The sequence below is a fragment of the Micropterus dolomieu genome, linkage group LG05 (assembly GCF_021292245.1).
Source record: "Micropterus dolomieu isolate WLL.071019.BEF.003 ecotype Adirondacks linkage group LG05, ASM2129224v1, whole genome shotgun sequence".
Classification (NCBI taxonomy): domain Eukaryota; kingdom Metazoa; phylum Chordata; class Actinopteri; order Centrarchiformes; family Centrarchidae; genus Micropterus; species Micropterus dolomieu.
In genome coordinates, this window is record NC_060154.1 from 5,424,838 (window position 1) to 5,443,605 (window position 18,768).

Genomic DNA, 18,768 nt, shown 5'->3' on the forward strand with positions numbered 1-18,768 from the left:
AATGACATGCTAAAAGGTAACTTGGGTACAAAGAGAGAGAGAGATAAAATAATAATAATAATAATAACAATAATAATAAAGAAAGAATTGTCAAACAAATAAATGTAAAAGCATTGTTTGCATCTATAGTTTAAATATCATTAGATCTCTTTTTTTATTATAAGAAGCAAAAAGGTGCCATGAGCAAAAAAGTGAGAACTTTTTGTAACAGTATGAAATATTCTTTGAGATGGAATAAATCTATATTCTAGTTTTGAAAATAACTCAGATCCTGTCATATCCTTGTCTGCGTCTGTCTTTGATGAACAGGAAGGTCAGCACAGCGATCAGAATGAGACAAACCACAGTGGCCCCGATGACGATGGGAATAACCCGCTTGTTATAGTCGGCCCAACACTCCACCTCTGAAACATAAGGCAAAATGCAGGAAGAGGAAGGAGGAGAATTGGAGAATGAGGACCATGATTTCAGTAGAAATATGAGGAAAACATGTCAAAAGGAATTCTCTATCACATCATTAATTTACACAGACTCTGAAATGTTTTTATGCCATTATTTTGAGCACAGACACTAGTTACTTTTTGATTATCTAATTCTTGTTTATGAGTTTCATTAATCCCTTGAACCTCAGGTATCCAGTTCCAATAAAGCTGTAGCTCAGAGATAGGTCCACTGATTTCAGAACTATTGTCTCCCATTGTGCACAGCTTCACTAAAGCATTAGTTACATAGGGATTTACTGTTCTGCAGCAGATTCTCCCTGGGCTTAAACACAGTCAAATGGGACAAATTCATTGATTAAAACCATGTCTGATTCATAAAACTCTCGTGCTTAAAAATGGGAGGCTCACAGTATATCCAGACTGATGTATCCTCTCAGTTAAAAAGCTCACCAACCAGGTTTCCATCAAATTTGATTTATTTTTATATATCTGGCACAACTTTCTGCTTCTGGCGCAGATGTCTGATATTAATAAAGACAATAAAACAAGATAGAAAGCATGGATTGCAACCATTGTTTTTTAGCTTCCTGTTTCAGAAATTGAGATTTATCACAACTTTTAATTCCCTAAATGACTGCTCTATTGGACTGGGATGAAACTAAACAGAGTGGTACGTTTCTCAAAACTATAGCTAGTAGGTACTTTCAAGTGTTTTAAGAGCCCAGCTGCAGAAAACAAACCGAGAACACACGGGTTTATTGATATTGAAATGTGTATTTGTATGCATGAAAAAAACTGGAGGTCATATTCCTTTTTGTGTGGTGTTTTTACTTGGTATCAACACCAGAGAGGAAGCAAAGGCAGGCCTATTATGCTAGCTGAAGGTGTAGAGAGTTATGTGTCCAATAAATAGAATTATAAATCACTTAACTTGTGTCTTGATTTACTTTATCTGAGCATTAAGGATTTTGTCTTTGTCTTCCCAAAACATTAGAGTTTCAGCAGCTTATATACAGTATATATACTGGATGATAATATGACTGTAGTTCTACAGCAGTACCAGAGTAAGATAAAACCACCTACGCTTATTTGTAGAGTTAATTTACCCCTGCATCACTGAACCAAAATGATTAGCTCAGTCACCTTTTCCATACTGTCCTTTGGGCAGAGTGAAGGCCTGCATCTGCAGAGGAACCAGCTTGATCCGCAGCGCCGGCGACATCAGAAGCAGATTCTCAGATTTACAGTTGAAGCTCTGTCCATTAGCTGCTGTGAACAGCTTCTCATGGTCTACCAAACCTGAATAAGTTTTATCTGGGAAGAAGAAGACATAAGACAGGGACAGTGACATTCTCAGTGTTTGTAGGTCATTGCTCCAAATCAGAAATACCAGTTATGTGTTATCTGTCTTCTCTGTTTTTCTCTCTCTCTATAGCCTTACTGGCACATCCTTGGCAGACAGGCAGAGGTGACACATGGGCAGTCAGCTTGGTGACGTAAAAAAGATTATTTTCCTGGAGACAAAAAAAAAAAAACAGGGATTGAAGCTGACTCAGAAATCCATGAATTCTGAACAGACTCACACATTTTTCCAAATAAACAAACATAATTTCAGCAGTTGTTGTGAACGTTTAGATCTAGATGTAAACCTGGAGGACTCACTGACGTTCTGCGTGGAAGGAATATGTTCCTATGACATACATTAGTTTGAATGCAATTAACATGGTAATATTATATTTCGCTATATTTCTATAATTTTTATTTTCTATAAAGAGCAAAAGACAAAGTGAAACATTTTCTTCATCAGAATGATAATCAGAAAGAGCTTTGTTGTACAAGGAATTTGATTTGGTGAAATAGGTGCCAGGCATGAACCTATATACATATAAATAAAAAAATGATACAAAAATAAATACAAGATGTGAAAGTTATAAAAGAATAATAGAGACTATGTGCAATGAAAACTAAAACTAATGAAATGTAAATTGATACTGTTTTTCTTGATTTAGCTGAATTTCCCATGATGTGATGATCTGAACTGTTAATGTTTTTTCATTGCACTTTTGCAGACAAATGTTCAAAGTTTTTTTTCGAGTAGCAGTGGAAGAAGAAAGCCTGTACTGTACGTCTCAACTATATTATTTTCATGATGACTGCATATCTGAACATTTCTCGGGTATTTAATTGGACGTGTTTACTAATCTTGGTATTTTCATGTAAATATGTTAAATCTTCTGACCTGCGACAGAGCTATTATTCCTTATACATTTGTGTGTTTTCTGCACTTACTGTAAACTTTCCAGTTAAATAGACAGGACTAGGAGAAAACATAAACTACTCATTAGCATTATTATATGTGCAGCATGGTGTTAAACGTCTTTTGACACCCTTTTGACATATAGTCAGACCACTATTCAGTAGTTTAATCTAAAGTAATGCTTCATATTCTATAATATTATAATATGATTGTACCATCGCTGTCCTGTGAGAACTGTGTTGATGCATTTTTCAGCTGATCTAATGGGGGTTGTAGATAATTTATTTAACTTAAGAAGAAGGCGAATTTACACAACCCATCAAGGAACATTCAAGCTTTGTTTTTTCTCCATGTTACTCCATGTATCTCCAGATTTGGAGTACAATATTTGCCTCTGAAGTCTAAGTAGAAAATTGCATAATATTAAATACTCAAAAGTACAAGTACCGCTAATTTGTATTTAAGTACAGTACTTGAGTAAAAATACTCAGTTCCATTCCACCACTTTCTGCATGACTTTGGACTGTGGGAGAAACCCCCCACTGACACGGGGCGAAGATGCAACGAACATGCAAACTTCACACAGAGAGGAATATGTGAGTTCTGATGTTAAACGTGTTGTACCTTTTTGAAAAAGAGCTGCAGACTGGCAGCGTTGGCTGGCAGTGTGAGAGAAAGTACAGCAGTTTCTTTGCTGCAGTAACCACTGATGCTGACCCTGGAGGGGTCCAGGTTGAAATACCAACTTTTCTGAAAGGGCACAAGAGAGAAATATTACTTTATATCGCCAGACAAGTCGGTGTTTCTTCTCTTTTTATTGTATTGACTGTATTAACGCTCATTCCTCACATTGGAGACACATGAGGGTATGAATTTACATCTCAATATGTCAGTTAAGTCAACCGCAGCCAGAGGACACACGTCTTCCATTTATTTAAAAGAGCTGCTGGCAGTTTTACATTTTTACAGTTTGAACAGTGAAACAAATATGTGACACCTCACAAAGAGATGCTGACACAAACACACACTTCTGCAAGAAGTGCTGAAATACTAGAAAATTACAGATACACACTGAAGCAAACACACAACACACTATTCACAGATTAAAAACCCTGACAGATGCGCACACAAACACACACACACACACACACACACACAGAGTGCTGAGCAGGTCACAGCCTCTAACCTTCTTTTCGATGACAATGTACTCTACTCCCATGGTGGCTTTGATGCAGGGATTCCCAACAGCGTTTTTCAGCATGTAGGTCCCTGTGCACACAACACACACACAAACACACACCAGACAAATACCACATGAAATGTCTGTTTTAGAGTGGACACAAATATTATGTAATATTTTAGTTTGTCACTTTTATTCATTATCAACTGTCACACCTCAAGTTGTTCTCTATGACTCATGAGGAAAATGTGCATGTGCACGCTGATTGTGTGCCGTCAAATGTTTTACTTTTTTTGACCCTCTTTTTATATTGTTAATGTTCAACTGTAAACCCAGTTGAGTTAACCTTAAAATACAAGTACAGTAACTGTGGTGCAGGCAATAAATGCATCTCAAGGGAATAATCACTAGATTTATGTCCTATAGTAATGCTGTAGAGGGCTTTCTGATTCTGGCATTGTTAGCCTGTGTCAAATATGCCAAAATGTAAATTAGTTTATTGATCAGTTGCAGAAAAACAGGATATTTATTATTGTATTTCATATTCATATATGAAACAAATTGTGTGTAATTCTTAATAAAGTGAACTTTAATGATATGGGGGTGGATAAGACACCTGCTTTTGGTGTGAGAGACCCGGGGTTCAATTCCCCACTGTGACCCATCCACCATTGTGTCTCTGAGCAAGACAATTAACCCCTAGTAGTTCCAGAGGCGTGCAGCCTCTGACATGTATAACAATTGTAAGTCACTTTGGATAAAAGATACTGTACATTGTTGTAATATCTCAGCCATACGAGTGGAAATATTCTGAATACAATCTAGGTTTGCATAACGTACTCTATACTGATCTGCCATAGTTAAATTCTTACAGTAATAATGACTTTGTATGAGTTAAATCTTCATGTTAGTGCTGGATACACTTATTCACTCCCATTGCATCTCAACCATTAAGCTACTACTACAGTTCTGATTAATATCAGATCTCACAGATCTCACTATCATGTGCTGATAAAACCTGATTCAGCTTCCAATAACAGCTTTCACAGCCTTTAACTCAAGGTAACTAAAGCACATTAATGAGTTTTTAATAAACTCACAGTGTCAACAGTCTTCAAAAAGCTTCATAAAAATCAAGCCAATCAGCATGACAGCTGACAGCAACCACAGGTATGTTCTTCAAAAAATTATTTTAGATGTCTCATATGCTGCATCTATCCTTGTTTCCATCACTATTAGTGACGTTTTAACGACATCTTATTGATTTCTTCAACAATAAATGGGTGACAGACAGCGAAACATGAAACTGAACTGTTTATATCTTTCTAATAAATCTGCCCTTGTGTTAGTGTGTACCTATTGGAGGAATGGCCTCAGAGGGCTGAAAGACCGGCTGGTAGATCTGAGCCTTAGAGGGAGGCTCAGAGTTAGAGGCAGGCTGGATGGAGCTGCCATTTCTCTGGAGGTGGAGACCTGGTGGAGGAAGAGACATGTTACTGTCAACGTGTGTCTTCTCCTGATTTTTTCACTGTTATATAAAAAGATAGCATTTCAGAATCGACAAATCAATACCACTTGCTATCCTTTGGTAGAAAACTGTTGCATTGTTTTATTGCACAAAACTGAATGTTCTGGTTACTTCGATATGCTGGAATAATGCCACATGGCTCCAGGTTCTCTGCATTATAATCTGACTTTACACTGGAATATTCACCATTAGAGAACAATAGATTGTATTTTGACACAGGGGCCCTCTAAAACACAGGCCCACAATATTAGGTAATAATGTAGATCTTGTACCTTAATGTCTAGACACTCAGTAGACTACTTTTTAGGGGACCCAAAAGAACCAAGTTCACTGTTTACAGAAACTAAAAAAGGTGTCTGCAGTTTACAGAAACTACACCAAGGTATCACAGTACAGTAATTTAACAATGGCACATAATAAAATACAGCTTGAAAGTTGGATTGAATGTTTGTTAAATGTTCTGATACAAATTTCTTCTCTTTAACAACCTGCATTTACAAGATATTTCATAGCAGCAATGCTATGCTACATGAAAAATGGCTTCTGTTTGCTCAAGCCACAGACTGAGAAAGACGGAAAGTGTGGAACCACTAAAGACCACCAAACTAACGATCACTGTGTGGGACAGGAAACCTGAACGGCCTCAACAAAAAGTGTGAAGAGAAGTTAAAACAGAATTATGAAGTGCACCATTTAATTTCAAACTATCAAAGATAAATAAATAAATAATCATTAGAAATGTTGCAATCCCAGATTCACTCCCATCATTATCGACTTGTGTGCACACAATCACAGAATGGAGGACTTGATGAAATGTTTGTTGGTGTATTTGTAGATCTGTGACAAGTCTTAGTTTTAGTTAAAAGTGAAACAAATTTCAAATCTTATAATCTTTTCATGTTGCTGAACAGAAGATGAAATTGAAAAGCTGCATCACCCACTGCACGTACTTTGGGACTAAATGTGGAAACCTTCACTAGTCGTCCCATTGAATGCTGAATCACAGAGAAATGACAAAGAACATTCTGCCAAGAGAGTTTAGAGTCCATTATCTGAGGGTGAAATGGGATTTGATTATTATCAAACTTACCGGGAATAATAGCAGCCAGGAAAAAAAGAAACCATTCACCTGTGGGACCCCTTAGCATCATGTCTGAAAAAGAAAAGAATCGAGTGGACAGATAATGGTACAGATGATAAAGGCTGTATGAGAGCTGCAGCTGTGGTCTGACTTGTAAATGTGAAACTGTTGAACACCTAAACACATAATTTAACCGTGCAGAGGAAGTGAAGTGTCACAGGAGGCGGTGTAAAGACCACTGCTTCTCTCAGCACTGAAATAACACCTCTGATGGGAACTTTATGTCAGTTTCAGCAGACAAACTGCGGAGCCTCTCAGTCTGTGGAAAAAGCTGCTGAGTCAAAGTCTTCACTTAACTATAACTTTACAACACATAATAAAATTGTGAAATAAACTCCAAATTAAGTTCCCTAATGTACATCAAAAGTAATAGCAGTCCACACACTGCTTCATAGGGTCAAGTTGAAGGATAAATGCTAGTAAATGTACATGTTATATTATTAAATATTATATAAGGTTTCTTAGAGTTACTGTGTTACTGTGACACAACACAGTAACACAACACAGCAGAGCGATAGCTACACAGACTGAGTGGTTTCTTTCAGATCAGTATCAACTGTGTTTGCTGAGAACACCAGTTGAGTGACTTTTAGGACCTAAATAAGAGATGAAATGGTTTAAATGTTTGTGGGATAGTTGTGTGGTTTATCATTGTCTTTTAGAGCATGGGTGCTTAACAGTGTTGCTTGTTTTTATATTTTATTTATAATAATCTCACTTGTTGCTTTATGCACAGACACTGAGTGTACCTCAGTAATGAAATGTGCTTTATACATAAAATTGCCCTACTTACTCAACCCATCCAAAACCTCCTAGTAACTTAAAACAAATGCTGAGAATTACTTCAACAAATTACTTCATCTGGTTTTCCTGGAAGTCTGGAGATTTTCAATGCTCCAGTGGCTTCCAAATCTATATATTAGTTAAATGGTCAGTTCACCAAAGTTTCAAGTATTTCACTTACCTCTAATCTATCCATGCAGAATCACTGGTACTATTTTTCACTAAAGAAATTGTATCTATAAAAACCTGCAACATGTTCTGGATGATCCCGAGTAATAAGGATGCTGTTTTTGAATATAGGTTAAATTTTCAACATGTCATATTTCAGTGTGGTAACCACCACATGAGAAGATTGACATAACTTTCATATCTGGTATATGAAGCTACATCCAACAGCCGATTAGCTTATCTCAGTACAAAAACTGAAAACAGGTAGAAACAGTTAGCCTGGCTCTGTCAAAATTAACCTACCAAGACCTCTTGCTAACTTCCCAGAGACTTGTCATCAATTTGAGTGGTAAACCTAGTATATCTTTTCATACAGTCCATGCTGTGAATCCACAATTAGCCAATTTTAAAACTTTTCTTTAACATAGTATACAGACCAGATTTAATGTGTTAGTTAGTGAGCTTTGGAGCTGCTGGCAGTTGGATTTTGTTAGTGAAGAGAGCCAGACGAGCTACTTCCCAGTTTCAATGTATGCTAAGCTAAGCTAACAGAAATCTGGCAGTAATGTAGCTTTATACTTAACAGAAAATGTGAGAGCTGTATCGATCTTCTCATCTAGCTCTCAGCAAGAAAGTGAATAAGAATATTTCAAAAAATATTAAACTATTCCTCTAAACCAATGGTTCCCAAACAGGAAGCACAGAGCCACTTCAAGGGGGGTCATGGATGTTCAGCGGACCTGAAGTTGCATGAATGATTTGTGTGGTGACATAAACAAACCAAAGTGCTCTGACGCTAGCAAGACTATTTTGCTAACCTGAATCTTGTTTTTTTCAATCGCATGTAGTGTTAATGATTGATAAAAATGAAATCCTCTTTTGCTGGGATCGGGGGTCATGAACTTTTTTTCGCTTCTGAAGGGGGGCTCCATGACAGAAAATAATCTGACAACCGCTCCACTGCTCTAAACAAAAAGTAATGTACTTACTTGAATATTTTATTTGAATATTTCTTAGAGTCCTGAAGAGGTAAAATGATTCAATAATTCAAGACAAAGATCATAAAATTTGAGGAAAGTTTGAAACAAAAAAAGCATAAATCTCCTGCATCTCATGGCCCCGCACATTTAATTTGACCCCTATGTTGGGAACCACAGGTTTATAGGGTTTATAGTGTAGCTGTGGTGCCTTATGGCAAAGTATTTCTAAGTTCATGTGTTACCACAAGAGGGCAGAAATTAAATCTGCTGTCATAAATCTGCTGTGTCTAGATTTTTACACAATCAAAAAAAAACTTCTGTGGTCTCAAAATAGTAGGTAAGAACTTACGTTGTATCTGTTATTACAGAGCTGTACATGATGGAACTAAAGTGTTGCCTTACATGCAACAGAGCCAATGATCGGCCAGGGACACATGGACGATTTTGGCGTGTTGTCATCAGTTGACCTTATTGTACTGTGTGAACAGGACAAGGCAAGTGCGATGTCTGTATGATACATCTATAATATGGAGTGTAACATCTGACCACATTTCACCTCATTTCACAGAGGAGCAGTAGAGAACTCAGAGTGGTAATGGCTAAAGGTCGACAGGGACAAAGTACCAGCCAAAACACACAAAACAAACACAGAGCGCACACACTGTGGCTCCAAACACGTACAGTTAGGGAATTCTTTTCTATAGTCGGTGCCAAACAACTCTACTAGTGAGTTTCTTTAGTGAGAATGTGTGACTTGAGGTAGGAGAGAGTTCACTCTTTTAAAGTAACTAATGAAGGAAGTTAGTAGATCTCCTTACATGCTCTCTTCTCTCTCTGATACTGACTGTTGTATTGACTTGACAGGTAGGAGGGCAAACAAAAGAGCAAACATTTACTCTCCTTTTGTGTGTCCTCAGTGCCCTGCTGTCCTCTGTGCATGTGTCTATCGTGTGTCATCATTTTATCTTAGGATTCCCATACGGTTTCAGGAGAACTTCACTTAGTCGTCCAACCCTTTGTGAAGAGGAGTCAAGTTTTTCCTCTTCAAGCCCAGCAGGATCAACAGCAGGCCTCCACCTGCATAAACTGTAAGTTCTGAATCACTGAGTCTTTACATTAAGGAACTGTTTGGAATTTTACAGCCACAAATAAGAAATCTGAGATTGATCCAGCTAAAGACGACTGGGTGTAGACATGAAATGCACTCACATTAAGTTGATACACTGTGGTCACCAAGTGTTCATCGACTGTTGTAATATTTGCCATTTCCTTTTAGCAGAGCAGAGCCAAATATCCTTCAGATCAGACAATGAGAAGCGGAGTGGGGCTGTGTGTGCTGGGCCTGCTGTGCCTCCACAGCTCAGTCTTTGGGCAGGTAGGGGGAAAGTTTCAAAAATCAATGTCCTTTACTGAAATAAAAGTAGTAATACCACACTGTAAAAAAATACTAATTTCCAAGTAGTAAGTAAGCAAGTATCAAAAGTAAAAGTACTCAAAATGCAATATGACCGCCGTTAGATCATTATATTATATATACAGTATTATAGCTTTGGGAACTACTTTAAGATCAAATTTAAATTTCAAAAAATAAAATAAAAATATAAAGTGTGAATTACAATGTAAATTAAGTTTCTCAAAATTGTAGTATAGTTCACATTTACTCAAGTATAGTACTTGAGTGATGTACTTATTAGTTACTTGTTTCCACCATTACAAGCATGATTTATCTGACAGCTACAGATTTGGATCGTCATGTGTCATTCCCAACCTGGTTGCCTTGTGACCCTTTAAAATGAAGCAATTCCCACTTACATTTTAAGTTTAACTACTTAATATACTTTTGGGCAGTTTATCTATGGTAAAACATTGTATTCCATAAGAAGATCATATGTTTTGTATATGAAATCAAATCTGTGAAGTAAGTAGCAACTAGAGCTGTCAGATAAATATAGGTTGTAGGTTGTGTATGTTTACGAGCTGTCAGCACTTTAAGTGAGAGTACTTTTCTTCCTCAGATGGTTTAATAAAAAAAAAAATTATAAGCATGAAAATTTCAGACTGTCAGCATTTCACAAGAAAATGCAAAGATTGGAGTAAAATCAAACTTATGTGCATCAGAAATGCATTTTCTTCTGTTTCCTACTTCGTTGTAATTCTTGTCTTCCAGGGGCCAGTAGAGGTCCAGCCCGGAGTCCTGATCTTCTGTGACGACCCATCTGTAGAGAAGGCCGTCAGCAGCGCAGTGAACAAGTTCAACGAGAGGTTGAACGCCGGAAATAAGCTGGCCCTCTTTCAGATACTGACAGCCAGCAAGGTACAGTGACTGCAGAAAGGATGGGGCTATCTGTATATTCACCTGACCTGCTTTGTGTTGGAGTACAGTCATCAAGACCCCTTATAAGGTCTTAAAGAAAAAAGACTGCAAACTGATATTCCTATGATATATGAAAGTGCATAGTGCCTGAAGGCGTACTGTAGTTTTTTTTTTTTGTGAATGGTTGTGTTGCACCCCACCTAGTGGAAACCTGAGTATAGCATAAATATGACTCCCCCTTTATCCCACTCCCAAGGATGTCCAGTGCCACAGCTGATGCAGTCCAAGCAGAAATACATATAATCAGCAACCTGGGTAAAAGACAGATATCAGGAAGATCATGGCAAGAACAACAAACAAAACAACTACCACATCTACTATAACACTCACTTACCTAACCAAACCAAAGAACAAAAGAAAATATAGTCCTCTTACCTACCTCCCTACACATAAAGAAGAGAAATATGTCAAAAGGGAAACAGAAACACCCCCCACCCCCCGCAGGTTACCAGGACTGCTCTTTAGAGTTTATTTTATATTCTTTACAAAACAGGGTTTAACACAGCGCACAGTCACTAAACAGCACAGAACAGCACAGCACAGTCTGGTTGGGAACCAGGAAAAAGGAGAAGGTTTCCTTTAAATAGGTGCCATCAGTCTCCAGCCCAATCCGTAGTCCATCAAATGCAACTCCACAAACTGGGAAAACACAGAACAGCACCACCCTACAAAATAGCTTGTTGCATGTTTTTCCTGTATAGGCTTAATACTACTACTACTAACAACAACAACAACAACAATAATAATAATAAAAACTAATAGCTCCTGTACCTGTCAGACAAATATGGTGTGTAAAAAATGCAACATTTCCATCTTTGTGTGTCTCTACAGTCAGAGAATGGCTCCGACTCAGTGTACTCACTGCAGTTTAACACCAGGAGGAGTGACTGTCCAGCTGACAGCAACAAATCCTGGACAGACTGCGACTATGATGCTTTTGGACGCAAGGTAATAATGACGAGAGGAGCTCGTCAGCTGCTGATATTCAGGTTCTTCACAAATGTGAACTCAGCAGTGACACACACAGTTTTCAAAAATGTCCTCCATTCATGTCTGTGGAGATAAAATGGATATTAATCTCTATTGTAGATACGTACACTAGATATGTACACAAAGTTGCAGCTCTCCTGTATACTCTAACACTGGGAGACATTTAAGGAGAATGTATTGATTCAAAGTTGGCAACAATAGTTAATGTTATGGTTTGGATTGTATACAGTATTAACAATACAAGTCTAAATCCTATCATCATCTATCCTGTTATTCCCCCAGAAGCCAATTTCTTGCAATGCCACAGTCTACATGACAGAGACCGAAGCAGACACTAGACAGGTGGACTGTGTGCTCGGTGAGTGAATTAATGAACAGGACATTCATTAGGATTTTGGTGTATAAACCCAGGATCTGAAAATTGTTTGACACAAGTACAACTAGCACAATTTTACTTAAAGAAATAGTTCAACATTTTGGTTAGATGAGAAGATTGATACCACTCTCATGTCAGACACTGGGGCCAGCAGACAGTTAGCTTAGCTTAGCTTAGCATAAAGACTGAAAACAAGGGGGAAACAGCTAGTCTGGCTCTATCCAATGGTACCAAACCAGCATATTAACCAAAATGTCAAACTATTCCCAGAAATATTTCCAAAAGTACAGAAAGTCTGAATATAAGATAGAGCCATCTGCTTGCCTTGTCTCATGTTTTCTGCAGTGTAAAATAATCTGGGGAACTAAGGGGACAACTGATTTTGCTTTGCCAGGAACTTGAACAGAATTAAAAGATTCTTTCAAAACACTCTCAATAAGAAAGAAGAAAGACACAAAAGTGTTTCAGTTGGGACCTAATTTAAGACATTAACCACAGAACCAGTGGCTCATTAATACTTATTACTGTCTTGTGAGGCCTCCAGTGAGGGGACTTTTCGAGTCTCATCCCATATAATGAGAAAAACTAAAACCAGTCCAACATGACTCTGTTTATCAGAGGAGAGCATTAAGAAAACAGTGAGTCGTTAAGGAAAATTTACAGTGGTGGGTGCAGAGAATACAGAAAGGGGCTGATTGTGTAATATATCAACACAATCTACAGATAGGGAGAGCACAATATTAACTTATCACACCATAAAAGGAAGGGACAGTCTAGACTTTAATCTGTTTGCCTAACCAGCTCACTGTCTATGTTTTCTCATCCAACTTCCAAAATGTTTTGCAACTTTTTAAGGCTCAGCATGGAAAATTCCTTTGTGTATTAAAGGCAGTATTTGCCTGCTTCAATGGGGTCTGGCCTGAAAGAAAAAAGAAAAACAAGACTGTGGTGTTAAAATAAGTTAAATAAACAGACTGGATCCAATAATGTTAGTCTTTCCCAAGATTTCTCCCTATATGAATAATTATGTATAGTTATAATATTATTTGACAAGACAACATACAGTAACAATAGTATTATCACATATGCTCAACGCTGATTGTACTGATTTTTTAAATTTCAACGATGCCCAAATGCCTTTCTTTTTTAAATTTCCTTCCATGAGTCTGACAATATTGTAGTGCAATGCTAATAGGTGGAGTACTCTTTTGAATTAGGGAACTATGGAGATTACTATACTAGACCCCTAGAGCAAACAAGAAAACACATTTCTTCTAGACTAGACTATATGGTTGTCTGGAGGTCATTAGAGGTGGTTGAACTCTAGTTTCAAAAAGCATGCCAGCAGCTTTACTGAAATATTATATTTCCTTCTAAGAGACATTGCATTCATCTCTATCATTATGGTTAATTGTGAGGCCCTCCACTGTTCGCCCCCTTAAAAAAAAGCTTCATTCAGAACTCAGTTACTTTCTTGTAAAAAAAGATTTTAATAAAATTGGATTCCAGCAAAGCATCATCACTAAGTTAATTGAAATGCGGCATTTAATTTTTTAGTACCACAGTGCTGATGGTATGGGAATATTCCTATGAACTTGTCTTTCAGGTTGCAAAAAACAACATTTATTAAAGCTGTTTTCTTGTGCAGAAAGAGCTGTGAATTGACTTGGGGCACATTGTATTGCAGAATTTGAACATTTCCATGTTCCTTCATGCACATTCAGCCAATCATCAACTAATCTATTCAAAATCACTATCCCCACTCACAGGAAAGCTGAGAATGTGGCTTTCTTTAACTAAAGATATTAAAAAAGCACAACACATAATTCAACCTTGCATACATTAGCGTTTCTCCATCACCCATCTGTTATTTTGTTACATTTGGTGGACTTTATCAATTAAATTTAAATATAATTTTCATTAATTGATATGATTGTGCTGGTGTTAACCTTATTTACTGTCTGCTACTACTGTCCTCTTATCTTGATAAATCTATGCTAATCAGTATCCTAGCAGTATCATGACATGAGTACATTAGTTGGTGTAATATTATGCCTGCATGGATTAAGGCTAATATCAAAAATAATTCGAAAAAGCCCAACATTTATGATGTGATCATGTCATGCACGTCCTGAGCCACAAACCATCTGCTGTCTCCTCCCTTCTGCCTTCTTATTTAATCTGTGCTCACAATCGTTCTCCTCTCCAGATGATTACATCATTCCAGAGAGAGCTTCCTGTTTGGGCTGCCCTGTGGATATTGATGAGAACTCAGAGGACCTTAGGGGTCCTCTTTTGGCCTCCATCTCCAAGTATAACTCCATCTCCAAATCTACTCACCTCTTCACGCTGCACACTGTCGGCCATGCAACCAGACAGGTAGAGACTGGGTGATATGAAGGGAGAGAAAACGGGAGCAATGTCAGGTGGAGTGAACTTCTGTTTCTTTCCTACCTACTTTCTCAATGTATCCCTGTAGGTGGTCGCAGGTTTCAGGTTCAAGCTTAGATTTGATTTGAAGAAGACCACCTGCGCCAAGGCCGATCACAAAGACCTCAACGAGCTGTGTGCCCCTGATGAAAAAAATTTGGTAAGCATGAAAACGCAACACATATTACTGCTGACATAATGTGATCTTTTCCAGGCTTACTTGACCTGATGTGTCTCCCTGTGTATTTCTGTGTGCAGGAGTTTTCTTACTGCAACTCTACAGTGGATGTAGCACCGTGGAGACTTGAGCCCCCGCAGGCCCAGATACAGTGTGAACCAGGGCAACTGCCTCCCACGGTGAGACCTAATTTTCACAAAATAGTCAAACACCACACAGCTTTGTGCCTCTTTTTGTCCAAATCCCCACATCAGAATGCGGTAATGCTTACGCTGGTAATTTAAATAGTAAGCTAGTTAGTCAGGCATGTTAACATTGGTAGCTTACTTTGGAGCAGACAAACACACAGTTTAATGCTTTCATTATATTTATGTGTGTGTGTGTGTATTTGGCTTTGGAAAGGCTTAAAGACACCACTCTCCAACCTCTTTGAATACTGAGGGTGCCTCTCACAATAACCCCAAATCACACTGACCAGAAATAAAGACTTTACTACTACTTCTGTGATATTCCATGCTTGGAGTGAATAACCAATAATGAATTAAGTGAGAGTGAATTTGAATATCTGTACTTTAATTTGCTAAAATGATGGACAGCTGAATGTTGAAAGGGAAATGTAGACATTAAAGTCTATTTATGTTCCAAACAAAAGCCAACTGATGTGAAAGGTCAGCTCTGAGTAATTAATATATCTTGTAATAAAATATCAAGACGTATTAAAGAAGTACTAAAGCCATAAGCAAAATGAGATTTAGCAAAAAATTGATACTTCTTTGAGTTTTGGAAACTGATTTGAAGTTAAGCTTTGACAAAAATGTGGCACAGGATTTAATTATTTTTATATTGTTACTACAATTCTGTATAGGATTGAAGAAAAATAACTGATTACAAGGAACAGCCAACAAAGTTAAATGTTAGTTTGGACACTGGAGACCAAGAAAGGCATACGCATTGAGTGACTTAGCAATCAGATGTTCCGATGACATAACTCTGCTTTGCTGTCAACAACCAGTCATCTTTAATGGCAGGCTATGTTACACTTTACGAATATGACGAAAGTCAGGGCATTTGTTAATCCACCCATTTATCCACGTTGTACTCTGTATTCTTTTCTTCAGCTGTTGACTAGGCGCCGTCCTCCTGGCTGGTCTCCACTCAGGAATATTTTGCTCACCAATCCCCCCTCCACATCCTCCCCCAAAGAAGAATCTTCTGAGGAGGACACCACAGCCTCCGTCTCCTCTGATGTGGCCTTGGAAGCTGGGAAGGACCACCCCTTCCACTGCCCGTCCAAGCCCTGGAAGCCTTTCAATCCAGTCCATCCTGCGATGCCTGCACCTCCTACAAAGGATGGGGCTTTCAATGAAACAGACCTGCAGTTATAAGTTTTTCCTCAAGGGAACCACATTTATATTATAATAACAAAATTATCTCACAAGCTTTTTCAACAGATTATTTTTGTTTATTATGTAGACTAGTTCTTAATTATACTGGGGTGCATGGCAGGAACAAACATCTTCATGGGTGTTGTGCAGATTTAAAACTATAAATGCAAAAGGGTTAAAGTTAATAAAATGACCAATTAAAAAAACAGGAGAGAAAGCAACCGATTTGTGAGCGCTGTCACTCCTCACAGAGCACTGGAAGGACTGAAATGATGACAGAGCTCAATACAGTTTATATTAATTGCTGGTTAAGTGAGGAAAACCAGTGTCAGTTTGATGTCAGTTTCCTTTTAGTAAATCACAGTAATGAGCAATTAAATGCCCTCAGAGTCCATTTATTAGTGTTATTGTGAGAAAATGGGGAAAAAAAATACATTGATATCTGTCATTCTCAAAGGGAAAATAAAACTATGCTCTGTGTACTGGTTTTATGTGTGAATATAATTGCAGCTCATCAGTAATTAATATCACTGTTTTTCTTCTTGTGAACATCTCCTGTAGTAACCTCCTTTCACAAACAATATTAAGTTCTGTTTTATCACAAGTTAGAATTCACACTGTTTTTCCCCTGACACAGTGTCCAATGACTTCCTTTGACAAAGTCACTTTCATTAACCCAAATAATCTTTCTGGTTTTATAATGCTGTCGTTGTTTTTTAAAGGGATAAACATAAGTCTTAACAGTTGTGCTGAAACAAATGCAACAAATGTGTGCCACATTTTAGAATTAGTGACATTAGCAATAGTCTCTGAAAGTCCTGGTCTTCGCCGCAAAACTATCAAAATTCTGTAAAATTCCCTTTTCAGGAGTCTTTTAAAGAGACAACAGTGGGAACCTTGGAAATAAATACACAAAATCAAGAATTTAAGTTGTTATGGTCGAACACAGTGGGAAAAAAATTTCACAAAATACGTGGTCAATTACACATGACATTACTCAGTACAGTATGATTTTGTAAATAGGCTGTAATTCCAAGAGGGGATAGTGCAAAAGCAAACACAGCCTGGTGAATGTTTAACAAATTTATTTGTACATCTTCACAGAACACTCAGATGACCAGTCAGTCAGGGAGCCAAAATGAAACACAATATACATTTATAAATAAAAATGCAGATTACTGAGGATGAACTTGTCCTAGAAATTGTCCCTACATGGAGCAAACTTAAGGCATTCATATATAAACATCTGCATGGCTGCTTGGCAGACTAAATAAAAAAAAACAACAAACAAATAATGTAGCAAGAAGAATATGCATCTTTACCCCATCTCATGCAGGTAGGCTGTGAAAAACAATACATTGGCCCGTTGTACATTCATTCATAGTATAGGTTAAGGTTCTGACAGCATGGTATGTTGGAAATATATTAGTAACACAATCAAATGGACTTAACATAAAACCACACACCATTTAGTCAATATTTCTCTTGGGCCATTTTATAAGTCTGAAAAATGTAACGAATGATTAATAAGAACTGATTAGTCATATTTGTTCTTCGATCCTATGCTGTTGTTTTTCTGCAACTATAAAAGTTTAAAACCCTCAAAATTAATTCTGTTTAAAGCACATTCAAAGGCTTTCTAAAGACACAACCTGTGTTAACACGAGGACAGTCCTTAACTGTGGGTTTGACAATTATTTCAACTGCTTTACAGAAAGAAACACAGAAGATCTACAGCCGTATTCACTAAATATCAGGGCCCATTTTCATACAGGTGGTGGACACAATAACATGAACACCTGTCCAACAGTAACAGAAAACACCTAAGAATAAAGAGTTGTCTGATGCTCATCAAAAACGGAAAACTTTATCTTCACAAAAGTAGTATTTACTGCATGGATATTGCATTGAATTGCGTTATATACTTTGGGTGTTCATGTTATTATGTCCTCCGCTCATCATAGCCCAGATCATGATTGTATTAGCAGGTGCAAAGTGAAGAGCAGATCAATGCCAATGGGATTTTCCAGCTCTCTCTGTTAAACATCAGAGAAAAACTATACTTATTTATCTGCACACAAGAGGTGCTTAAATGAGATAAATATCAACTTCATCTTACTTAGTAAAATAGCAGGTACAACGATTATATCACCATATGATACGCACAAGCAGGCAGCAACCAAACTAAATCAGTTTACCTGATCCTGTGATAAGGAGTTTTATAAATTTGGGCCTGTGTTTTCATTGTTGAGCTTTTTGACAGTTAAAAGGGATAAAGCACGGGTGCCATCAAAGCCTCCACTTCAGGGAGGAAAAACTAGTGCAACAATTACTGCAAAATTCCTGCACCAATTCAGAGCCAAAGTTGACTTTCAGATAAACAAACATGCTCTGACAAAATGTGACTCAATTAGGAGCTCTGTGTCATTCTTATGATTTAGAGGCTGAAGATTATCCAAGATTATTAAATCTTATTAAAGCTGGGGTAGGTAAGTATCCAACCGAACAAACCCCCCCCCCCCCCCCCCCCCCCCCCCCCCCCCCCCCCCCCCCGT

At 37.7% G+C, this 18,768-nt stretch overlaps 2 protein-coding genes across 11 annotated transcripts; one reads left to right on the plus strand and one right to left on the minus strand.

Annotated features, from left to right (window-relative positions):
* Positions 1 to 15: 15 nt before the first annotated feature.
* On the minus strand, positions 16 to 11,967 carry LOC123970536 (lysosome-associated membrane glycoprotein 3). 9 transcript variants are annotated; one of them, XM_046048584.1, is made up of 11 exons: positions 11,717 to 11,967; positions 10,624 to 11,493; positions 9,690 to 9,845; positions 9,462 to 9,557; positions 6,499 to 6,561; positions 5,237 to 5,353; positions 3,887 to 3,969; positions 3,325 to 3,450; positions 1,885 to 1,957; positions 1,587 to 1,757; positions 16 to 404 (listed from the first exon to the last, which is right to left on the minus strand). In XM_046048584.1, exons 5-11 carry the CDS (start codon positions 6,557 to 6,559, stop codon positions 265 to 267), a joined length of 771 nt encoding a protein of 256 aa, XP_045904540.1. In that variant the 5' UTR covers positions 6,560 to 6,561; positions 9,462 to 9,557; positions 9,690 to 9,845; positions 10,624 to 11,493; positions 11,717 to 11,967; the 3' UTR covers positions 16 to 264. The 9 variants fall into 9 exon arrangements, with proteins under 9 accessions (XP_045904540.1, XP_045904537.1, XP_045904538.1 ...); XM_046048581.1 differs by having other exon boundaries at positions 9,462 to 9,566; XM_046048582.1 differs by lacking the exon at positions 9,462 to 9,557.
* On the plus strand, positions 9,447 to 16,693 carry kng1 (kininogen 1). Of its 2 annotated transcripts, none has more exons than XM_046048576.1 (9): positions 9,447 to 9,568; positions 9,760 to 9,855; positions 10,648 to 10,794; positions 11,686 to 11,802; positions 12,127 to 12,202; positions 14,430 to 14,599; positions 14,700 to 14,810; positions 14,909 to 15,007; positions 15,947 to 16,693. In XM_046048576.1, the coding sequence occupies exons 2-9, from the start codon at positions 9,790 to 9,792 to the stop codon at positions 16,211 to 16,213; spliced, it is 1,053 nt and encodes a 350-aa protein (XP_045904532.1). In that variant the 5' UTR covers positions 9,447 to 9,568; positions 9,760 to 9,789; the 3' UTR covers positions 16,214 to 16,693. The 2 variants fall into 2 exon arrangements, with proteins under 2 accessions (XP_045904532.1, XP_045904533.1); XM_046048577.1 differs by having other exon boundaries at positions 9,455 to 9,568; positions 9,757 to 9,855.
* Positions 16,694 to 18,768: the final 2,075 nt, after the last annotated feature.